This window comes from Penaeus japonicus, unplaced genomic scaffold (assembly GCF_977035675.1).
Source record: "Penaeus japonicus unplaced genomic scaffold, GWHDUDI00000001_assembly GWHDUDI00000037, whole genome shotgun sequence".
Lineage (NCBI taxonomy): Eukaryota > Metazoa > Arthropoda > Malacostraca > Decapoda > Penaeidae > Penaeus > Penaeus japonicus.
In genome coordinates this window covers 20603056-20628055 of record NW_028234439.1, presented here as the reverse complement: position 1 = coordinate 20628055, position 25000 = coordinate 20603056, and the positions used below count along the sequence as shown (strand labels likewise).

The window sequence follows — 25000 nt, the reverse complement described above, 5'->3', positions numbered from 1 at the left end:
TAGATCATTTTCCCCAATCACAAAATGAACTTTTACTATAGTATAAAACTCAGACATACCTGAGGAACGCCGTAGGAAAACGATGGCCTCTTGTCGGCAGAAGCGATTGCCACGAGAGCGAGGAAAAGTGCAATCTGGAAAAGTTGGAGTTACCGATAAAACTTTCCTCACAGTATCGACATAGACTGAGCAATACAATTTACATTGTCTCAAATGATACTATGTATAAATCTATTCATAAGTAACTTTAATTCAGATGTATTCAGGATTTATAAATAGACAGATCGATAAACACAAACATGTAGACGATTACACAGTTGTTCGACCTACTCTAGACATCATCGTTCCGGTTGTAATTGATGGACATGTCAACGACGAGCCTTTTATATGCTCCCTCCACCTGTGTTGCCAGCAACGGATTTTCGGTTTCTTTTTCTGATAACATTCCATAGGTCAAGGATCTATAGACGACTCTTCCTCGCCATAAACCACCATAGATAGTGAATGACTTTTCATGAGAATGAGGCGAAGCAATGTACTTTTTTCTCGAATCTATATTCAAATGATTATTGTGTTCTATTTCATTTTTTATTGTTGTGATATCGATCTATCAATCCTGATACCTTTACAATTAAAACGGATGCTGTTTTTCGGTTAAGTTAGAATGTTAGGCTATGGACAAGATGAATTTGAGTTATTTTAGAAAAGGAAAGCTTTAGACGAGGAGAGCAAACCATTAGGAAGAAAAAAATGCAACAACTGTCTATCTTCCATGACCTTTACATTATGAATAAGATATATCTGGAATAGTGGCATAAACAAGTGGTTGTTTATGTAAAATCTCAGAATCTTCAGAAATCTCATACACGTAAATGTTTGTTGTTGTTTTGTGTGTGTGTGTGTGTGTTTGGGTGATATATATATATATATATATATATATATATATATATATATATATATATATATATATGTATATACATTTATATATATGTATATATATATATATATATATATATATATATATATATATATATATATATGTGCGTAAGTTTGTCTACATCTGATATATATTACATATACAAGTACATGCATCAATATGAAAACATATAGATACAAACAGACATATACATTTGTATGTGTGTATGTGTGGTAGATGTAAAGTATTACATACATGGATACGTGTTATTACATACATTTATAATATAGTGATACACACAGACATTATGTACGAGTGTGTGTGTGTGGGGAGGGAGTGGGTAGGTGGGTGTTTGATATCATATCGCTTTATATGCATGAGTACACACATTCATATATATATATATATATATATATATATATATATATATATATATATATATATATATTTAGATACATAAACTATTTATGTGTGTCTATATTTGACATTATATATGAGTAGATACATCCACATATATGCGTGTGCGTCTATAAATGATATCATATTTACTATATATATATATATATATGTTTGTGTGTGTGTGTGTATATATATATGTGTGTGTATGTATATATATATATATATATATATATATATATATATATATATATATATATATATATATACTTAGACTATCTGTACGTTTCCACATTTACTTAGCAATCATTTAGATATCTGCTTGTGGTATTATTTAGAAAAAAATCATGTACAGCAGTGTCACTACTCAGTAGTGATTAGTGAGCTGGTGATCCGTAGATCTGCACGTCTTGTATGAATAGGTGAATGAATAATAAAGAAATGAATAATTTTATACTAAATGAATCAATAATTCAGTAACGTATATAAAAATTAAAAATTATTGAAAAGAGGACAAAAGTTAGGCTTTGATTCATCGTGTATTTTTTTACATTCAACCATTTATTATACAGTGTATTTATCCTTCCACTTTCGTGTCAATTATATTGCTTAATCATTCTATCACTTATGCACTTGTTCTATGATTCAGTAAACTATGTTATACTGGTATTACATGTTCAATAAAGTAATCAAGGTTATTCCTATTATGTCGTGTTAAGTGAGAAATTTTGATTCCCTAATTGCATTTTGTTTTTTCTTTTTGTTTTTTCTAACAATAAGAATTGCTTATCTTATGATTTAGTACTCCCGTCTTCAGTTCAATTATGTAATGTAAACCCAGGAATATGTAAGTTTGTAAAGGACCAATGCATATGACCGCAAAGGAATATTTAGAAAATTGACAGATTGAATCTTAAATTCATATATGCATTTAAAGGATCATCTATCTTAAATAGGTAATACTAATCTTCTCTGTAAATTAATTGAATAAACGCTGACCAATGATACTTGAACTTTTATTAAGAGTAAACAGCATACATAATGGATTCGCAATCGAATGATACATAAATTAATCATGATATTCTGGTGTAATTTTCTGGACGAAACGATGTGAATTGAATGAATGAGTGACTCATTGAGGATAACCGTAGGACGGCCTCGGCGGGGCGTACACAGGAGCCTCTCGGGACTCCTCAGACTCTGGGAACTCAGCCTCGCCCTCGTAAGTGACGTCGGCTACATATCCGTAGTCGCCATCAACGTGGTAGCTCACCCTCTGCACACGCCCGTCGGGAAGCTGCACACTGTAAGAGCCTTCAGTCTCATCCTCGTCACGGGACTCTTCGTGGCCAAAATCCACACCTGAGTATCCGTCCTTCACACCATAACGGAACTCGTACTTGGGAGGATCCGACTCCTCGCCAGAGTGTTCCTCCAGAGACTGAAACGGATTCGACAAAAGATTAATAATTAGAGCATTTTCCCTAATCGTATTAAGAACTTTCCCTATAATATAAAACTCAGACATACCTGGGGAACGCCGTAGGAAAACGATGGCCTCTTGTCGGCAGAAGCGAATGCCACGAGAGCGAGGAAAAGTGCAATCTGGAAAAGTTGGAGTTACCGATAAAACTTTCCTCACAGTATCGACATAACCTAAGTAATACAATTGACATTGTCTCAGATGAAACACATGTGTAAATTATTTATAAGTAACCTTAATTCAGATGTATGTAGGATATATAAATACTTAGATAAACACAAACATGGAAATGATTACACTGTCGCTCGACCTACTTTAGACATCATCGTTCCGGTTGTAATTGATGGACACTTAGACGACGAACCCTTATATACTCCCTCTACGTGTGTTGCCATACAATGGATTTTCAGATGTTTTTCTGATAACGTTTCATAGGTCAAGGATCTATAGACGACTCTTCCTAGCCATAAACCACCATAGATAATGAATGACCTTTCATGAGAATGAGGCGAAGCAATGTACTTTTTTCTCGAATCTATATTCAAATGATTATTGTGTTCTAGTTCATCTTTTCTTGTTGAGATATCGATCTATCAATCCTGATGCCTTTACAATTAAAAACAGGGATGCTGTTTTTTTCGGTAGAGTTAGAATGTTAGCCTAGAGACAGGATGGATTTAAGTTGATTTAGGAAAGGAAAGGTTTAGACGAGGCGAGCAATCCATTAGGAAGAAACATTTGCAACAACTGTCCATATTCCATGACCTTTACATTATGAATAATATATATCTGGAATAGTGGTATAAACAAGTGGTTGCTTATGTGAAATCTCAGAATCTTCAGACATCCCATACATGTAAATGTGTTTCTTTTTTGTGTGTGTGGGCGATTGATATATATGTGCCTACATCTGATATATATTACATATACATATACATGCATCAATATGAAAACGTATGTATGGATACAAACACAGACATATATACGAATGAGTGTGTATATGTGGTACATATTAAGTATTACATACATGGACATGTATTATTACATACATTTATGATATAGTCAAATACACACAGACATTATGTATGAATGAGTGTGTGTGTGTGTGGGTGGGTGGGTGTTTGGTATTATGTTTTACATATGTGAATACACACATTCATATATAGAGATAAATTTTATGTGTGTCTATATTTCACATTATATATGAATGGATGCATCCACATATATGCGTGTGTCTATAGATTATATCTTATTTACGTTTATAGGAAAAGACACCCTTATAAACAAATGCACACACACACATACATACACACACACACACACACACACACACACACACACACATATATATATATATATATATATATATATATATATATATATATATATATATATATACACATATATATATATATATATATATATATATATATGTATGTATATATATATATATATATATAGAGAGAGAGAGAGAGAGAGAGAGAGAGAGAGAGAGAGACTATATGTACGTTTCCACATTTACTTACCAATCATGTATATATCTGCTTGTGGTATTATTTAGAAAAAGATTATGTACAGAAGTGTCACTTCCCAGCAATGGTTCGTGAGTTGGTGGTCCGTGGATCTGCACGTCTTGTATGAATAGGTGAATGAATGATAAAGAAATAAATAATTTTATACTAAATGAATCAATAATTCAGTAACTTATATAAAAAGTAAAAATTATTGAAAAGGGGTCAGAAGTTAGGCTTTGTTTCATCGTATATTTGTTTACATTCAACCATTTATCCATCCACTTACTTATCAATCATATTGTTTAATCATTTTATTACAGACAAGCTGGAATGGGTGGAGAAAAGTGACGGGAGTTTTGTGCGATAGGAACATGCCAATAGGAGTGAAGGGGAAAATCTATAGGACGTGTGTAAGACCAGCAATGCTCTATGGCATGGAGACAGTGCCAGTAACAAAGTTACAAGAGGCAAAGACGTAGGTGGCAGAGATGCGAATGTTGAGATTCACTCTGGGCCTTACACGGAAAAACAGAATAAGGAATGAGACAGTGAGGGACATGCTAGCTGCAAGAAGGCTTGGGGAGAAGTTAAGAGAGTGTAGACTGAGATGGTTTGGGCACGTGAAGAGAAGGGAAGAGAACTTCGTTGGCCGAAGAATGCTGCAGATAGCACCACCAGGAAAGAGACGCAAAGGCAGACCGAAAAGGCGTTTTATGGACAACATCAGAGAAGATATGATCCAAGTAGGTGCTGCGGAGGAGGACACACAAGATAGAAAGAGATGGAGAAAGTTGACGCACTGTGGCGACCCATGATACAGGGATAAGCCGAAAGACAAAGAAGAAGAAGCACATGTTCTATGATTCAGTAAACTATGTTCTTATTATACTGGTATTACATGCTCAATAAAGTAATCAAAGTTATACCAAAAATGTTGTGTTAAGTGAGATTTTTTTATTTCCTAAATGCATTTATTTACAATAATAATTCCTTATCTTATGATTTACTGCTTCTGTCTTTAATTTAATCATATAATGTAAACCCAGGAATATGTAAGTTTGTTAAGGACCAATGCAAATGACTGCACAAGAATATTAAGAAATATGATAAATCAAATCATAAATTCATATATGCATTTAAAGGATCATCTCTCTTGAATAGGTAATGCTAATCTTCTCTGTAAATTAATTAAATAAACGCTGACCAATGATATTTGAAGCTTTATTAGAGTGTACAATATACATAATGGATTTGTAATCGAATGATACATAAATTAATCATGATTCTATGGTGTCATTTTCAGGGCGAAACGATGTGAATTGAATGAATGAGTGACTCATTGAGGGTAACCGTAGGACGGCCTCGGCGGGGCGTACACAGGAGCCTCTCGGGACTCCTCAGACTCTGGGAACTCAGCCTCGCCCTCGTAAGTGACGTCGGCTACATATCCGTCGTCGCCATCAACGTGGTAGCTCACCCTCTGCACACGCCCGTCGAGAAGCTGCACACTGTAAGAGCCTTCAGTCTCATCCTCGTCACGGGACTCTTCGTGGCCAAAATCCACACCTGAGTATCCGTCCTTCACACCATAACGGAACTCGTACTTGGGAGGATCCGACTCCTCGCCAGAGTGTTCCTCCATCGACTGAAACGGATTCGACAAAGGATTAAGAATTAGATCATTTTCCCCAATCACAAAATGAACTTTTACTATAGTATAAAACTCAGACATACCTGGGGAACGCCGTAGGAAAACGATGGCCTCTTGTCGGCAGAAGCGAATGCCACGAGAGCGAGGAAAAGTGCAATCTGGAAAAGTTGGAGTTACCGATGAAACTTTCCTCACAGTATCGACATAACCTAAGCAATACAATTTACATTGTCTCAGATGAAACTATGTATAAATCTATTCATAAGTAACTTTAATTCAGATGTATTCAAGTTTTATAAATAGACAGACAGATAAACACAAACATGTAGACGATTACACTGTTGTTCGACCTACTTTAGACATCATCGTTCAGGTTGTAATTGATGTATACTTAGACAACGAGCCCTTTATATACTCCCTCCACGTGTGTTGCCAGCAACGGATTTTCGGTTTCTTTTTCTGATAACATTCCATAGGTCAAGGATCTATAGACGACTCTTCCTCGCCATAAACCACCATAGATAATGAATGACCTTTCATGAGAATGAGGCGAAGCAATGTACTTTTTTCTTGAATTTACATTCAAATAATTATTGTATTCTATTTAATCTTCTCTTGTTCTGATATCGATCTATCAATCCTGATACCTTAACAATTAAAAACAGGGGTGGTGTTTTTTCGGTTAAGTTAAAATGTTAGGCTATAGACATGATGGATTTGAGTTGATTTAGGAAAGGAAAGGTTTAGACGAGGAGAGCAATCCATTGGGAAGAAAATCTTTACCATATGCAACAGCTCTCCGTATTCCATGGCCTTTACATCATTATGAATAAGATATGACTGGAGTAGTGCCATAAACAAGTGGTTGTTTATGTGAAATCTCAAAATCTTCAGAAATCTCATACACTTAATTTTTATTTTATTTATTTTTTTTTTTTTTTCTTCTTTTTTTTTGGGGGGGGGGCGGTTGATACATATGTACACGCGTTTGCCTACATCTGATACATATTACATATACAAGTACATGCATCAATATGGAAATATATAGATGGATACAAACAGACATTATATATATTTGTATATGTGGTAGATATAACGTATTACATACATGGACATATATTATTACATACATTTATAATATAGTCAGATATACAGACATTATTTACGAGTGTGTGTGTGTTTGTGTGTGAGTGTATGGGTGGGTGTTAGATATCATGTTTTACATGTATGAGTACATACATTCATATATATATATATATATATATATATATATATATATATATATATATATACATACATTATATGTGTGTCTATAATTGATATCATATTTACATATATAGGAACAGACACCCTTATAAACAAATGGATACACAAACATCATGAGTTTATGCGTTTGTCTGTGCGAAATGCATGTTTGTTTGCGTGTGTGCGTTTGTAATACATATTTTTTCCTTGTATATATGTGTGTGTAGGCATGTGTGTGTGTATATATATATATATATATATATATATATATATATATGTATATATATATATTTATATTTATATATATATATATTTATATATATGTATATATATGCATATATATATAAGCATATACTGTATATATACTTATATATGAACTGAGTTCATTGTGACAAATGGATAAAAGGGGTATAAATGAGACTGAATATTTTCACAACACAAGAGATGTAATTTACGCGTTTCGGGTTACCCCGTCTTCAGAACTACATGCTACATCAAGTTAACATGAACATATATATATATTAGTCAAGAGCTGACGACCCAGCTGATTCCCGTGACCTATCGCTCATTGTCCGCATGATAGACGTTGCTGCGACCTTCGATAGTTTAAAGCGACCTGACGCTGTGTTCATGCTCTCCTCCATCGCGATGTATGCAGCTTCCATCATTTTTCTCTTTAATTTATTTAATCCTTCATGGATCACTTTGGCGCGTTTCCAGTCCGGTAGATGTCCCGCTTCATCTACGTGTACCACCATGGCGTTGGATGTTCTGTGGTGTCGGACGTCGGCTCGATGTTCACTGATCCTGGTGCTGAATCCACGTCCTGTTTCACCATAATATGCTTTCTCGCATCCGCTGTATGGTATGCAGTATAAGGCGCTGTCAGGATTCTTTGTGGACGGCTTTCTGTTGCGTATTAAGTCACCTATTTTTGCACCAGAAGTGTTGGCGACCTTGATGGAGCTTCCGAAATGTTTATTAGCCGCCTCGGAGATGTTGCATTGAGGTAGCACTGGGAACTTTGGAGGGGAAGAGGGTTCGGATTTTGACCTCGTTATAATGAACTCCTCCTTCTTTCGGAGTTTCAGAAGAAATCCCTTAGGGTATTTGTGTTTCATAAATGCATCAATGGTGTACTTCATTTCATCGTCGAGGAATTCAGGGCTGCATATCCTCAAAGCCCTGAGGAAGAATCCTATAACGACTCGATTTAGTTTTATTGCTGTGTGCGGAGTAATAGTGTATGAAATCATCTTTATTCGTTAGCTTACTGTACACTGAAAAACGTAGGTCGTTCTCGCCCCGATGGATCACAGTATCGAGAAAAGGTAGCTTCTGACATTCCTCTTCCTCTATGGTAAACTGATCTTGCCGTGCACGGTATTCAGTTGCGTAAGCGTTTGATGTAAGCATGATCTAGGGACGATTACCAGGACGTCATCTACGTATCGAAGCCAAGTCGAACGTCTGCCGATTATATTCATATAGTGGTCCTTTTCTAATGTTTCCATGAAGAGGCAGGTCAGAACCGCGCTTAGTGGTGAGCCCATAGCGAGACCGCTGACCTGTCGATACTCCTCTCCTGCAAACTCGAAAGACCCGAAGCTCACGCACAGTTTCACGAGTTCTATGAAGTCGTGTTCAGGCAGCGGGAGCAAACTATCTTCCATGGTGCTGACGACCCTCTCAGCTGCTCGGACGGCTCCGTCAGTGGGAACATAAGTGAAGAGGGATTTGTCGTCAAAACTAGCCAGCTTCTTATTTTTGTACCTAGAAGTTTGGAGTCGTTTGATGTAGCTTTATATATGTTCATGTTAACTTGATGCAGCATGTAGTTCTGAAGACAGGGTAACCCGAAACGCGTAAATTACATCTCTTGTGTTGTGAAAATATTGTCTCATCTATACCCCTTTATGCTTATATATATATATATATATATATATATATATATATATATATATATATATAGAGAGAGAGAGAGAGAGAGAGAGAGAGAGAGAGAGAGAGAGAGACTACATGTACGTTTCCACATTTACTTACCAATCATTTAAATATCTGCCTGTGTTGTTATTTACAACAATGTTATACACAGCAGTGGCACTAACCAGTAGTGGTTCGTGAGTTGGTGGTCATGTTTGAATAGGTGAATGAATGAATGATAAAGAAATTAATGTTCTTATATCGAATGAATCAATAAATCAATAACGTTTATAAAAAGTAAAAATGATTGAAAGGGGGACGCCAATTAGTCCTTGATTCATCGTGTCTTTGTTTATTCAACCATTTACTATACTGTGTATTTATCCATCCACTTACTTATCAATTATATTTATTAATCATTCTATCGCTTATGCACTTGCTCTATGATTCAATAAATTATGTTCTTATTATACTGGTATTACAGGCTCAATAAGGTGATTAAGGTTATACCTATTATGTCGTGTTAAGTGAAAAATTTTGATTCCCTAAATGCATTGCTTTTTTCTTTTTTTCTTTTTTCTTTTATAATGAAAATTGCTTATCGTATGATTTACTGCTCCCGTCTTCAATTCAACTACATAATGTAAACCCAGGAATACGTAAGTTTGTAAAAGATCAGTGCATATGACTGCAAAGAAATATTTAGAAAATTGATAGGTTGCATCTTAAATTCATATATGCACTTTAAGGATCTGAATATATAATGGTAATCTGTAAATTAAGTGAATAAAGGCTGCTCAATGATACTTGAACCTTTATTAAGAGTGTACAATATACATAATGGATTCGTAATCGAATGATACATAAATTAATCATGATTCTGTGGTGTCATTTTCTGGGCGAAACGATGTGAATTGAATAGAAGAGTGACTCATTGAGGATAACCGTAGGACGGCCTCGGCGGGGCGTACACAGGAGCCTCTCGGGACTCCTCAGACTCTGGGAACTCAGCCTCGCCCTCGTAAGTGACGTCGGCTACATATCCGTCGTCGCCATCAACGTGGTAGCTCACCCTCTGCACACGCCCGTCGGGAAGCTGCACACTGTAAGAGCCTTCAGTCTCATCCTCGTCACGGGACTCTTCGTGGCCAAAATCCACACCTGAGTATCCGTCCTTCACACCATAACGGAACTCGTACTTGGGAGGATCCGACTCCTCGCCAGAGTGTTCCTCCATCGACTGAAACGGATTCGACAAAGGATTAACAATTAGATCAATTTCCCTAATTGTATTAAGAACTTTCCCTATAATATAAAACTCAGACATACCTGGGGAACGCCGTAGGAAAACGATGGCCTCTTGTCGGCAGAAGCGAAAGCCACGAGAGCGAGGAAAAGTGCAATCTGGAAAAGTTGGAGTTACCGGTAAAACTTTCCTCGCAGTATCGACATAACCTAAGTAATACAAATTACATTATCAAATGGAACTACGTATAAATATATTCACAAGTAGCTTTAATTCAGATGTATGTAGGATATATAAATACTTAGATAAACAAAAACATGGAGCCGATTACACTGTTCGACCTACTTTAGACATCATCGTTCCGGTTGTAATTACTGAGACGACGAGCCCTTTATATACTCCCTCCACGTGTGTTGCCAGACAACGAATTTTCGAATATTTCTTTTTCTGATAACGTTCCATAGGTCAAGGATCTATAGACGACTGTTCCTAGCCATAAACCACCATAGATAATGAATGACTTTCATTTGATCTTCATTTATGAAAGAATGAAGCGAAGCAATGTACTTTTTTCTCGAATTTGTATTCAAATAATTATATTTTATTTCCTCTTTTCTTTTGATATCGATCTATCAATCCTGATATCTTTACAATTAAAAACAGGGATGCTGTTTTTTCGGTAAAGTTAGAATGTTAGGCTAAGAAAAGGACATGATGGATTTGAGTTGATTTAGGAAAGGATAGGTTTAGACGGAGAGCAATCCATTGGGAAGAAACATTTGCAACAATTCTCCATATTCCATGATCATTACATCATTATGAATAGGATATAGCTAGAAAAGTGGCATGAGCAAGTGGTTGTTTATGTGAAATCTCATACCGTAAATGTGTTTTTTTTTGGGTGGTTGATATGTGTGTTTGTATGCGTTTGCTTACATCTGATATACAGTATATTACATATACAAGTGCATGCATCAATATGAAAATATATAGATGGATACAAAAACAGACATCACATATATTTGTATGAGTGTGTATGTGGTTGATACAAATTATTACATACATGGAAATGTATTATCACATACATTAATAATATAGTCAGATACACACAGACATCATATACGAGTGTGTGTGGATGTGGGTAGCTGTGTGGCTGGGTGTTTGATATCATGATTTACATATATGAGTGTCACACATTCATATATATATATATATATATATATATATATATATATATATATATATATATATATACAAATATTTACCTCCCTGACCATCTTCTCATATATATATATATATATATATATATATATATATATATATATATATAAATATATATGTATATATATATATATACATATATATATATATATATATATACATATATACATATATATACAAACAGAGACACTATATGTGTGTCAATATTTGAAATTATATATGAGTAGATACATCCACATCTATACGCATGTGTGTCTATAATTGACATCTTATTTACATAGATAGGAACAGACACCCTCTAAAACAAGTGCAAACACAAATATTATGAGTATGTGTGTTTGTCTGTGCATAATGCATCTGTCTGTTTGCGTGTGTGTGTTTGTAATACATATTTGTGTTTCATATATATATATATATATATATATATATATATATATATATATATATATATATATATATACATACATACATACATATATATGTATATATACATACATATTCATATATATACACATATAAACATATGATATTCGTACATAGACTAAATGTACTTTTCCACATTTAGCAATCATTTACATATCTGCCTGTGTTGTTATTCAGAACAATGTTATGTACAGCAGTGTCACTATCCAGTAGTAGTCCATGAGCTGGTGGTCAGTGAATCTGCCTGTTTTGTATGTGGTTGAATAATAAAGAAATGAATAAAATTATATTGATTGAATCAATAAGTCAATAACGTATATAAAAAGTAAAAGTGACTGAAAAGGGGACGCCAATTAGTCATTGATTCATCGTATATTTGTTTATTCAACCATTTGCTATACTGTGTATTTATTCATCCATTGATATATCAATCACATTGCTTAATCATTTTATCACTCATGCACTTCAGTACACTATGTTCTCTATACTAATATTACATGTTCATTACAATAATCAAGGTTGTTCCTGTTAGGTAATTTTCAGTGATAGTTTTTTATTCCTTTTTTTTATCAGAATTTCTTATCTTATGATTAACTGCTTCCGCCTTTAATTTAATCATATAATGGAAATCCAGGAATATGTAAGTTTATAAAGGACCAATGCATATGACTGCAAAGGAATATTTAGAAAAATTGATGAATTAAATCTTAAGGGGGGATTTCGTCGATACGACCTCAAATTTTCATTTTTTTTTTTTTTATTGAAAACTTCATGTTTGAACCTCATCGGATCAAAGCCGATACATGGCCAGACGCATAATGCATTCCCCTCCCCGTAGTGTGGGTTTAAAGGGCTGGCTCTTTAAACGCGTAGTAGTGCTGACACGCCCCCTTCTTGTCAATTCTTTGTTTTTTTTGCATTTATTACTGTTTTTCTGCTGTTTTTTCGATTTACTTTTTGAGTGATGGTGAGGTACGATAACTTGGGCTGTTGCTGGCGACGCCAGAGCGGCGAGTGAGGCCTTGCTGGAGAGATGACATGCGTGTATACAAGCTCCTGCCAACACATATTTGCGTATTTTTTATAGTTATATTCGTTCTTGACTTATATTGATTGGCAATGCCACGTGCTAGTTCAAAACGAAAGGCTGTCAGTGAAAGGATCCAAAAAAAAGGTGGAAAAGGGAAGAAGCAAGCTCAGCTGATGATGACGCGGTCGCTGGCCCCTCCACCCCATCCCCCGCACCCACCCCTGACTTCTCGTCGCCACATGAGAACCATGCCACAACTGCAAGCTATAGACACAGCTTGTTGCCATCTCAAAAGGCCCCCCAAAAAAACAAAAGAAAGTCGGCACCTGGCCCAGATTACCAGCGTGGTAATTTTTAATCTCGAATACCTACCTTTTCCTGGCATCAATGAGGTGGATGGGCTCCACTGATACCCAATGAATATGTTATTATCATATTAGAGATATATAACACATCAATAAAGTGTTATATATTCTAAAATGATAATAACAGGGGACCAAGAACCTTGTAACGTGAGCAGTTTCTCCCAGGCTAGATTCTGAGAGGCTATACAGGTGACAGAAGTTATGTAACATGGCCTCAAACTGCCTAAATAATCACTGGCAGGCTTCCCAGGAATGGTTGAATAGTTAAATTATGTATATACTTAGATTTGATACATTTTGGAGTGAATTTTATCAAGCATTGTATATGTTCACATAAAACATCGATTTTCTCAAAACTTGTTTTTTAGATACAAAATGTTAAACTACTCTGTCAGTAATTGACCGATTTAAAAGAAAATTCAGCACCATAATCATCACGTTTGTCCAAACTTTCCCCGGTATTATCAAACAATAATTTTTATATATGATTTTTTTAACGAAAAAAGAAAGGCAAAGTTTTCTTTTTGAATCAAATTTGTTATAAAAGATACGTGTACAAAAATACCGACAAAGATACTTTATTGTGTCTACTATATGTGGTTAAAAGGAAATTGCCATGCCATTCATACTTTCGATGTTTTTTGGGATTTTTTCTGTCTTCTGCAATCACCAAAAATAGATGCACCGCACAAAAACTATGGCAGCTATCATAGTCATATTAATAGTATAAATGCATTGCATACAAATACACATAATGTAAAAAAATTAATCAGCTAGATGAAATAGGAAAGATGGGAGGGCCCGAAAACCGTTAGTGGGATCGAACATCCGAAATCCCCCCTTAAATTCATATATGCACTTAAGGAATCACATCTTCTGAATATATAATGGTAATCTGTCAATTAATTATACAAACGCCGACCAATGATACTTGAACCTTTATTAAGTGTGTACAATATACATAATGGATTCGTAATCGAATGATACATAAATTAATCATGATTTTGTGGTGTCATTTTCGGGGCAAAACGATGTGAATTGAATGAATGAGTGACTCATTGTGGGTAACCGTAGGACGGCCTCGGCGGGGCGTACACAGGAGCCTCTCGGGACTCCTCAGACTCTGGGAACTCAGCCTCGCCCTCGTAAGTGACGTCGGCTACATATCCGTCGTCGCCATCAACGTGGTAGCTCACCCTCTGCACACGCCCGTCGGGAAGCTGCACACTGTAAGAGCCTTCAGTCTCATCCTCGTCACGGGACTCTTCGTGGCCAAAATCCACACCTGAGTATCCGTCCTTCACACCATAACGGAACTCGTACTTGGGAGGATCCGACTCCTCGCCAGAGTGTTCCTCCATAGACTGAAACGGATTCCACAAAGGATTAATAATTAGATCCTTTTCCCCAATTGCGTAAGGAACTTTTCCTATGATATAAAACTCAGACATACCTGGGGAACACCGTAGGAAAACGATGGCCTCTTGTCGGCAGAAGCGAATGCCACGAGAGCGAGGAAAAGTGCAATCTGGAAAAGTTGGAGTTACCGATAAAACTTTCCTCGCGCTATCGACATAACCTAAGTAATGCAATTTACAAATTCTCAGATGAAACACATGTGTAAATCTATTCATAAGTAACTTTGATTCAGATGTATTCAGGATTTATAAATAAACAGACCGATAAACACAAACATGGAGACGATTTTACTGTCGTTCGACCTACTTTAGACATCATCGTTCCGGTTGTAATTGACAGACATGTCAACGACGAGCCTTCTTTTATATGCTCCCTCTACCTGTGTTGCCAGCAACGGATTTTCGAAGGTTTCTTTTTCTGATAACATTCCATAGGTCAAGGATCTATAGACGACTCTTCCTCGCCATAAACCACCATAGATAATAAATGACTTTTCATTTGCTCCTGAATTATGAAAGAATGAGGCGAAGTAATGTTCTTATTCTCGAATTTAAAGTCAAATTATTAATGTATTCTGTTTCATCTTTTATGGTTGTGATATCGATCTATCAATCCTGATACCTTAACAATTAAAAACAGGGATGCTTTTTTTCGGTTAAGCTAGAATGTAAGGCTAGTAACATGATGGATTTGAGTTGATGTAGGAAAGGAAAGGTTTAGACGGAGAGCAATCCATTGGGAAGAAACATTTGCAACAACTCTCCATATCCCATGTCCTACGGTTATCCACAATGAGTCACTCATTTATCAAATTCACATCGTTTCGCCCAGAAAATTACAACATAAAATCATGATTAATTTATGTATCATATTCGATTACGAATCCAGTATGTATATTGTACACTCTTAATAAAGGTTCAAGTATCATTGGTCAGCGTTTATTTAATTACTTTACAGATTACCATTATATATTCAGATGTGATCCTTTAAGTGCATATATGAATTTAAAATTCAATCTATCAATTTACTACATATTTCTTTGCAGTCATATGCATTGGTCCTTTACAAACTTACATATTTAAGTGATCCCTTATGTGAAACCTCAGAATCTTCATACATCCCATACACGTAAATGTCTTTTTTTTGTGTATGGGCGATTGACATATATGTGCGTACGTCTGCCTACATCTGATATATATTACATATACATATACATATACATCCATCAACATGAAAACATATAGATGGAAACAAACACAGGCATTATATATATTTGCATGAGTCTGTATATGTGGTAGATATAAAGCATTACATACATGGACATGTATTATTACATGTATTTATATTATAGTCAGATACACACAGACATTATGTACGAGTGTGTGTGGAGGGAGAGGGGTAGGTGGGTGTTTGATATTATATTTTACATATATAAGTACACACATCCATATATGTATATATAGATACATAAATTATATGTGTCTATATTTGACATTATACATGAGTAGATACATCCACACATATGCATGTGTGTTTATAATTGATATCATATTTATATATAAAGGAATATATACCCATATATACAAATGCACACACAAACATTATGAGTGTGTGTGTTTCTGCATGATGTGTCTGTCTGTTTGCATGTGTGTATTTGTAAAACATATTTGTTTCATATATATATATATATATATATATATATATATATATATATATATATATGTATGTATGTATGTATGTATATATATATATATACATATATATATAAATATATATATATATATATATATATATATATATATATATATATATATATATATGTGTGTGTGTGTGTGTGTGTGTGTGTGTGTGTGTGTGTGTGTGTGTATACATATATATGTATATATATACATATACAGTATGTATATATATATATATATATATATATATATATATATATATATATATATATGCAAGTATGTATATGTATGTATGTATGTATATGTATACACATATATCTGTATATATATACATATATACCTATATATATATCTATATATATGAAATATATATAAATAGACTATATGTACGTTTCCACATTTACTTACCAATCATTTAGATATCAGCTTGTGGTATCATTTAGAAAAATATAATGTACAACAATGTCATTACCGAGTAGTGGTCCATGAACTGGTGGTCAGTGGATCTGCGTGTCTTGTATGAATATGTGAATGAATATTAAAGAAATTAATGAAATTATATCGAATGGATCAACAAGTCAATAACGTATATAAAAGTAAAAATGATTGAAAAGGGGCCACCAATCAGTCCTTGATTCATCGCGTGTCTGTTTACACTCAACCATTTTCTATACTGTGTATTTATCCATCTATTTTCTTATCAATTATATTGTTTAATCATTCTATCGCTTATGCACTTGTTCTATGATTCAGTAAACTATATTCTTATTATACTGGTATTATATGTTCAATAAAGTAATCAAGGTTATAATTAATATGTCGTGTTAAGTGAGAATTTTTGATTTCATAAATTCATTTTTTTTTTTTTTTTTTTTTTAAGAATTGCTTATCTTATGATTTACTACTTCCGTCTTCAATCTAATTGTATAATGCAAACCCGGGAATATGTAAGTTTGTAAAGGACCAGTGCAAATGACTGCTAAGGAATATGTAGAAATATTGATAAATTAAATTTTAAATTCATATATGCATTTAAAGGGTCATCTCTCTTGAATAGGTAATGGTAATCTTCTCTGTAAATGATTTAGATAAACGCTGACCAATGATAATTGAACCTTTATTAAAAGTGTACAGTATACATAATGGATTCGTAATCGAATGATGCATAAATTAATCATGATTCTATAATGTCATTTTCTGGGCGAAACGATGTGAATTGAATAGATGAGTGACTCATTGTGGGTAACCGTAGGACGGCCTCGGCGGGGCGTACACAGGAGCCTCTCGGGACTCCTCAGACTCTGGGAACTCAGCCTCGCCCTCGTAAGTGACGTCGGCTACATATCCGTCGTCGCCATCAACGTGGTAGCTCACCCTCTGCACACGCCCGTCGGGAAGCTGCACACTGTAAGAGCCTTCAGTCTCATCCTCGTCACGGGACTCTTCGTGGCCAAAATCCACACCTGAGTATCCGTCCTTCACACCATAACGGAACTCGTACTTGGGAGGATCCGACTCCTCGCCAGAGTGTTCCTCCATCGACTGAAACGGATTTTGTAAATATTTCATCATTATTGCTTGGTGTTACCAGATTAGAGATATAATAGATTAAGCAAGACTTTAGTACGAACTCTTCACGCCCAAAACCCAGACTACCATACCTTGGGAACGCCATAGGAAAACGATGGCCTCTTGTCGGCAGAAGCGAATGCCACGAGAGCGATGACAAGTAAGATCTGTAAACATATGAATTAGAGTGAAAATTTTCTTTACATAATCTATATAACATGAATTACTTAAGTAGCATATCAGAGTCACAGTTGTGAATGGCTATGCATATATATATATATATATATATATATATATATATATATATATATATATATATATATATATGTGTGTGTGTGTGTGTGTGTGTGTGTGTGTGTGTGTGTGTGTGTGCGTGTGTGTGTGTATGTATTCATGTATATTTAACTACACAAACATATAGTTAAATCTATACAAACATATAAATGACTACAGTGTACCTCAACTTACCTTAGACGCCATCATTCAAGTTGTAATTGATGGGTAGTTAGACGTGATGACCCCTATATATACGGCGTCTAATGTGTTGCCAGACAGCGATTTTCTTCAGTTTTGTTAGTAACATAAAGTTTCAAAGGTCATGCACTTCTCGAGCATCAAACTTTGCCAAAGAGCATGGTGGGTATTAATCAGTTTGAGAATCATGAATGAAAATTGCATGGTTTTAAGCTTTCGTGTTAATTTCTTGTTCTTTATATGTTTTATGAGCTTTATTATATTTGGTTATATAATTTCGTTTCATTCTTATTACTATTAAGACGATTACCCAAAGTAAATACTTTAATTTGAGCAGATTGAAAGGTAAGAGGTAAAGTGTGTTTATTTAGCCTTTTATAGAAAGATGAGCCTTCATCAAAATATTTATATAAGTATTTATATATATGTGTGTGTGTGTGCATGCGTGTGTGTGTGTATGTATGCATGCGTGTGTGTGTGTATGTATGCATGCGTGTGTGTGTGTATGTATGCATGCGTGTGTGAGTGTGTATGTATATGTGTATATAAATGAATACACACACACACACACACACACATACATATATATATATATATATATATATATATATATATATATATATATATATATATATATATAAATAATAAATACATACATATATATGCATATATATATATATAAATATCTATATATATGTATATATATATATATATATATATATATATATATATATATATATATATTATATATGCATGTACATACGGGTAAAAGAGAGAGTCTGAAAGATAATGGACTGACAGAGACAGACCTCTGCTTTATGTACACTTTTATGCAAAAAATTAAACAAATTTGCGACAGGATATCAAGAGAACCGCTATTTTTGGCGAATCATAAAAACTACTGGATCTTTGGATGATTTTATTTATAAAAAAAATCATTTTTCTACTATATACAAAGAACACGAGTAACTGTAATAAACGTGAGGTGACAGCATTTAACAAAGTACTAGGAAAATAACAATTGCACAGATAAACCATATGTAATGTAATATACAATAAAAAGAAAAAAAAAGCGGGGCATTTATTACTAACACAAATGACTTAGAAAATCCCGCCACTCGTCTCAGAACCGGTGCCTGAACAACTGCGTAGATGCAAAAGTACTTATAAAGAAAAAACATAAGTGAAAGCACAATTTTCTTCTTTTTTTCCCCCTTCTGCTTGAACATGACTGACCTCTAGCGGTCGTCTCATGAAACAAAAGTTGATTCAGGTTGGAGCGCAAAGAGCAGAGCGTGGTAAGCTTCGTGTTTTCTGTGTCTGGGTGCCCTATTATTGGTGAGTGACTTTAGTCAACGATGCCCGCCCCGCTCTGCTGTTGTTGTGCTGTGCCCTTTTTTTCAGGGATGCCATTTGCAACCAAATCATGTCCCCCCTCTGCTGCCGTCATCATGAACGTAGTTCCCTTTGTAAGGAAGTGTTTATCTAATCAAGAGTCTGAAGGCACTGTTTTTCAGAGTATTTGCGTGGCGTTTTTTAAAAAATATCTATTATCTTATCTTAATAGGATCGCATTTTGAAATGATGTGAATAAAACACCACTTCACTGGCCTGTTCCTCTCCATTCACAATTACGACACAGGCCGTTTCCACTCATTCCGAAACCGGCTTCGATCCTTTCATTCGAACAAAATCCTTTACAGTTTTATTACTCTTGTTTCTCCTGTTTATTTTACATGTATCATCACCGGCTAAAACTACTCTACTCTACATGTATTAGCGTAGACTAAAACAATTCCACTTTATATGCACTGTCATAGACGTCGCTACTCTATCTGTAGATTTGGTATTGGATTATATTTCTGGAAAGACTCCTTGAACAAAAACTTGGAGTACGAGTTATATTCGGGGAAACAAAAGGCGCAAAGTGGGTGTAAAGTCTGAGGTAAAAGGATCATATGTTAATCTATTGTGGCGATGAAATTGCTTGTATGGCGTCTGTGTGTTTCGGTATAATCCACGTTACACTCTATAACGGGGTATATATAATCATCACCGTCTTCTTATTGTCTGACAAGATAATTGTTTCGTTTACCTTGTTGGACCACCTCCTCAAACACTAGATCTTGAGAACTAGTAAATGGGGATCGCAGGAGTCGACAAAGCCAAAAGGGAAAGCATTTTGACCCTAAATGACTGACCTGACGTCCTCTAAAAATCCCTCTTCAGTACACCAAGGAAAAAATATCATTTGTAGCAATGAAATCCTATGATGCATAAATGTGAAAGAAAAAAAATATCAAGTACGTAGCAGGGAACCCCCTCGAGCATATGAAGGTCCCTCGTACATTGAGAAACTACCTTATATTTTATTAATCTCAGGCTCAATTTCATACGTGACCTCCGCTACGTAACCAAGCGTATCGTCGTAGTAGTAGGTGACGGTCTGGATGCGTCTGTCGGGAAGCTGCACGACGTACGACCCTCTAGGATGCACAGGCGGGGCATCTTCTTGGGACTCCTGTTGGCTGACGTCGCTGGAAACGAGGTCGTACTTGAACGACCAGTCGTAGTCGAACCTTTCGTATGGGTTCACGTCAAAATACTCCTCCAACGATTCCTGTAAATACACGAAGAAGCGTTTTATCTTTGTCCACTGCGTATCGTCATATTCTCTTGAATGTGTGAAATCCGGATATATATAGACATGCACTGTACTGTCATGCACACCTGTGAGACGTCGTAGTTATCCCTGGATGACTCGACGGAGATCAGATTAACCATCAAACACAGCAGCATGACCGCCTGGGAAAACAGAACACTTAGCACACACACACATAGACACATCACGTCCTGTCATATATCACTAAAAATCATGAATACACACACGTCAATCCACATGAAACACGTAATTGATACCTACTTACTGTTGCATTCATGATCGACCCGTGGAAAGTGACTTGTTTCCCGCGACGTCTGCTCATTTATATACGTGGTCAAGGGGGGAATCCGAGACTCACTGCACAACAGGTTTTCTGGTCGCAAAAATAGCTGCAGGTTCATGTCATGGCATGAAGTCCAGACGAGAGTGTGCTAGATGTGTTCTTTCAGGAATTACCACCTGCGGAACAAATGTCATTTTTCCGACTTTACGGTCTTTTGTTCATCAGATTCCTCGCGAAGTAAGTCACGCGGGCATTGTCATCGACTTAATCTAGAAGCAGACATGTGTGTGGGTATTGTGCCTCGCCCCTGATGATGCGCAGGGCACTGTAGCGAGGTGTGAGACCGCGTTGAATAATGAGTAAGAATAATGGTCAGTCTTCCCGCACATTCACCGGTCAGCTGCTCGGCCTCTCACTCTCTCCGGGTTGTGTAGTAGTGAAAGTGTGATTGCCGTGTAGTGGCGGCGGCGCGCTCGGCTTGTAAGGGATGAATGAAAGTTGCATGAGACGCCGAGGAAAAAAGGTGCGTTTTTAATTAAAACAGGAAGGTGGAGAGAGAACAAATAAATAAAATTGATAAATGAGATTAATCATTAGATAATCAATTCAATAACGGGAAATATTAATATTGAGGTTAAAAAAGATACAGGAAATTATCATGATGAGTAGGAATAACTAGAATTGATTAATATGCATAATTATGTTATAGAATGCGTGACATAACATGAACCTTAGTTTCCACGATACTGATATATGATTCGACATCCTCTTGATCTGCAGATTTCATGAATACAGCACTCGCAATTAATGTTACAATACACGAATGTTATATATATCGAAACACAGTTAACAGTACATTCCATAATTCCAAAGACAATCACAGACAACCATTCACGCATAAACAAACAAAGAATCAAAAAAAAAAAAAAAAACGAGGCACAGAATGCGCATTTTAAATTCCGTGGTTAATGGCATGCAGTGATGCGCAGCCACATAAAAGACAGCCACTGGTGAATGCGGTAACAATACACCTTTGTAATGGTAGCATGAAGGCGCCAAGGGTAGCCGACCTTTCGCGACGGTCAGCAGGTAAATAACCACTGCTTAATTATGGTCTACCTGTCAGAGGCCGGTGGTTGTACCTGTCCGAGCGAGGCATTATGGGACTAAGGGTCAGCGCGGGGTTTACTGCGGGCTAGTACTTAATGCACTAATAAAAAAAAAGAATAAATAAACTCTACAGTGACTGGATTTTTCATTTCGTTATTAATGGGCTTCGTATAAACTCAGGGTGTTCTAGTCGGGGTTACTGCGGGTTCTTTCAGGAAGAATCTAATACAATAATATAAACGTATTTAGTAGCTACTGTAACTGGATCTTTCATTACGTTATAAATGTCCTTCGTAACAGTTTTCGTCTGTGTGTATGTAAGAGGACTCGCCGTGGTCACCCAAACCTGAAGTCAAGCCACGGCAATAAAATAACATTCGCCGGAAATTCGTTATTGACATGAGAGGAACCTTTATCTTGCGTGATGTAGGCCTGTGTAAGTGTCGAGGTCACGGTACTAAAGTGATCTTTTGGATGCATGAGAAGACTCTTGCTTTTTTGACCATTGAAGGACAGGGTTTATGAGTTGGTGAATGTCATACAGGAAGGACGTGAGGTCTTTAGGTCTTTGCGTGATGAGACTTTCAGAACATTGCTCGCGCCGGTCCTTTCCGAACACGACATCACGCGGTGTTCCGAAGGGTGAGCGGCGCGACCTCCGATCTTTTTTTTTTTTTTTTTTTTTTTTGTAGTTATGAAATGTAATGCCCATCCGTCATTTTCTTTTTCTTTTTCTTCTTCCTTTTTTATAACGGTTTTGAAATGTATTACCCGTCCTTTCTTTTCTTTCTGCTCTCCCTTTTTTTCAATCGGTTATGAAATGTATTTCTTGTTTCTTAACCTAATATAAATAACTGGGAATCTAGGTCATACACGAAAGGAGGTCAAAAGGAATGATAACTAGTCGATCCTTCTACAGTAGGTGTCCAGACCGACAACAAGCAGAATCAGTAAGCGAAAGTGACTTAGCGTCTTGTCGACATTGACAACATGATATGTGATTCGAATCGACTTTAATAGATTGAAAGAGAATTTGAACTTTTGACAATTTATTTTTCTTAAGCGTGGTAGGAAGTGAAAATGTCAAATTTGCCTCATATGTTGCTTTTCCCTTCAATGTTTTTTTTTTTTTTTTGTGTGTGTGTGTGTGTGTGTGTGTGTTCTGTGTCTTACCTGTGAGATATTGAGCAATTTATTAACATTACGTCACTCCCCCCCCCCCCGTTCAGTTTTCCGCTTTCCTCTACCGTTTTATTGCAGATTGCAGAATGTTGCGTACGGTTCCTCATGCCACAGCGAGAAATACCAAACGTTTTATGACCCGAATTTCTGAGATTACTTTAAGAATCTTTAATGCTTTTTTCGTAAAGATAATACGATTTGAGAAAGATGGTAGAATGCAGTAACGCATTTGATATAGAAATACAAATTTTACGATTTATATACTTAAAAAATATTAAAATTTTGCTTATTAAGGATGTCAGAGTACCTACGAAAGTGATACATAAAAATACACATTATTATTATTATAAAAGAAAGAGCTTTGTAAAGAAGTATAGACAAATAACACACAGATGCTTGAACATGCAATATCAAGTGTCATGTGTCTTTAGAAAAACTGAATATACCAGTGATCTTCATTGCGCGACTCACAATGACCTGGTTGGCACGAGAGAGAGAAAGAGAAAGAAGGAGAGAGAGGCAAAGAGAAGGAAATAGAAAGAGAAAGAAGGAGAGAGAGGCAAAGAGAAGGAAATAGAAAGAGAAAGAAGGAGAGAGAGGCAAAGAGAAGGAGAAGGAAATAGGAAGAACGAAATAGAGAGAAAGAGAAGGAAATAGGAAGAACGAAGTAAAGACAAAGAGGAGTAGAAGGAAATAGAAAGAACGAAGTAGAGACAAAGAGAAGGAGAAGGAAATAGGAAGAACGAAATAGAGGCAAAGAGAAGGAGAAGGAAATAGGAAGAACGAAATAGAGACAAAGAGAAGGAGAAGGAAATAGGAAGAACGAAATAGAGGCAAAGAGAAGGAGAAGGAAATAGAAAGAACGAAATAGAAACAAAGAGGAGGAGAAGGAAATAGGAAGAACGAAGTAGAGACAAAGAGAAGGAGAAGGAAATAGAAAGAACGAAAAAGAGACAAAGAGAAGGAGAAGGAAATAGAAAGAAGGAAAGAGAGAGAAAGAAAGAAAGACAAAAAGTGATCATCAGTGATCGGACAACCCGTAAAAAATGTTTGATTTGTTCCTTTTTTCTTCTTTATCCTTGTGGCTTGTGTGTCTCTAACGCTGAATTTATCCTAAACATTACACTCTCTTGAAAATAATCGTGAATAACACCATATACCATATTCACCATATATACCATATAATATATCATATACCATATTCACGGA

The 25000-nt window shown here is 35.7% G+C and overlaps 7 protein-coding genes across 8 annotated transcripts in view; all 7 read right to left on the bottom strand.

Annotated features, from left to right (window-relative positions):
• Positions 1-342, bottom strand: part of LOC122244458 (pro-resilin-like) — a 1043-nt gene extending 701 nt beyond the window's left edge. Inside the window, exons 1-2 of the mRNA XM_086532507.1 lie at positions 331-342; positions 60-134 (exon numbers count right to left, since the gene is read on the bottom strand). Coding sequence (XP_086388633.1) covers positions 60-134; positions 331-342 — 87 coding nt within the window. The remainder of the gene's footprint in view (positions 1-59; positions 135-330) is intronic.
• Positions 343-2373: 2031 nt separating this feature from the next.
• LOC122255556 (pro-resilin-like) lies at positions 2374-3156 on the bottom strand. Its single transcript, XM_043019727.2, has 3 exons — positions 3110-3156; positions 2843-2917; positions 2374-2753 (listed from the first exon to the last, which is right to left on the bottom strand). Exons 1-3 carry the CDS (start codon positions 3119-3121, stop codon positions 2445-2447), a joined length of 396 nt encoding a protein of 131 aa, XP_042875661.2. The 5' UTR covers positions 3122-3156; the 3' UTR covers positions 2374-2444.
• Positions 3157-5515: 2359 nt separating this feature from the next.
• On the bottom strand, positions 5516-6337 carry LOC122260595 (pro-resilin-like). Its single transcript, XM_086532230.1, has 3 exons — positions 6315-6337; positions 6044-6118; positions 5516-5954 (listed from the first exon to the last, which is right to left on the bottom strand). Exons 1-3 carry the CDS (start codon positions 6324-6326, stop codon positions 5646-5648), a joined length of 396 nt encoding a protein of 131 aa, XP_086388356.1. The 5' UTR covers positions 6327-6337; the 3' UTR covers positions 5516-5645.
• Positions 6338-9931: 3594 nt separating this feature from the next.
• On the bottom strand, positions 9932-10741 carry LOC122244457 (pro-resilin). The gene is made up of 3 exons (XM_086532080.1): positions 10720-10741; positions 10458-10532; positions 9932-10368 (listed from the first exon to the last, which is right to left on the bottom strand). The coding sequence occupies exons 1-3, from the start codon at positions 10729-10731 to the stop codon at positions 10060-10062; spliced, it is 396 nt and encodes a 131-aa protein (XP_086388206.1). The 5' UTR covers positions 10732-10741; the 3' UTR covers positions 9932-10059.
• A 3595-nt stretch (positions 10742-14336) lies between these two features.
• LOC147467230 (pro-resilin-like) lies at positions 14337-15171 on the bottom strand. Its single transcript, XM_086532347.1, has 3 exons — positions 15139-15171; positions 14867-14941; positions 14337-14777 (listed from the first exon to the last, which is right to left on the bottom strand). The coding sequence occupies exons 1-3, from the start codon at positions 15148-15150 to the stop codon at positions 14469-14471; spliced, it is 396 nt and encodes a 131-aa protein (XP_086388473.1). The 5' UTR covers positions 15151-15171; the 3' UTR covers positions 14337-14468.
• A 2195-nt stretch (positions 15172-17366) lies between these two features.
• On the bottom strand, positions 17367-18560 carry LOC122260593 (pro-resilin). Its single transcript, XM_086532506.1, has 3 exons — positions 18549-18560; positions 18173-18247; positions 17367-18053 (listed from the first exon to the last, which is right to left on the bottom strand). Exons 1-3 carry the CDS (start codon positions 18558-18560, stop codon positions 17745-17747), a joined length of 396 nt encoding a protein of 131 aa, XP_086388632.1. The 3' UTR covers positions 17367-17744.
• Positions 18561-20103: 1543 nt separating this feature from the next.
• Positions 20104-21733, bottom strand: LOC147467229 (uncharacterized). 2 transcript variants are annotated; one of them, XM_086532232.1, is made up of 3 exons: positions 21482-21733; positions 21285-21359; positions 20104-21174 (listed from the first exon to the last, which is right to left on the bottom strand). In XM_086532232.1, the coding sequence occupies exons 1-3, from the start codon at positions 21536-21538 to the stop codon at positions 20917-20919; spliced, it is 390 nt and encodes a 129-aa protein (XP_086388358.1). In that variant the 5' UTR covers positions 21539-21733; the 3' UTR covers positions 20104-20916. The 2 variants fall into 2 exon arrangements, with proteins under 2 accessions (XP_086388358.1, XP_086388359.1); XM_086532233.1 differs by having other exon boundaries at positions 21478-21535.
• Positions 21734-25000: the final 3267 nt, after the last annotated feature.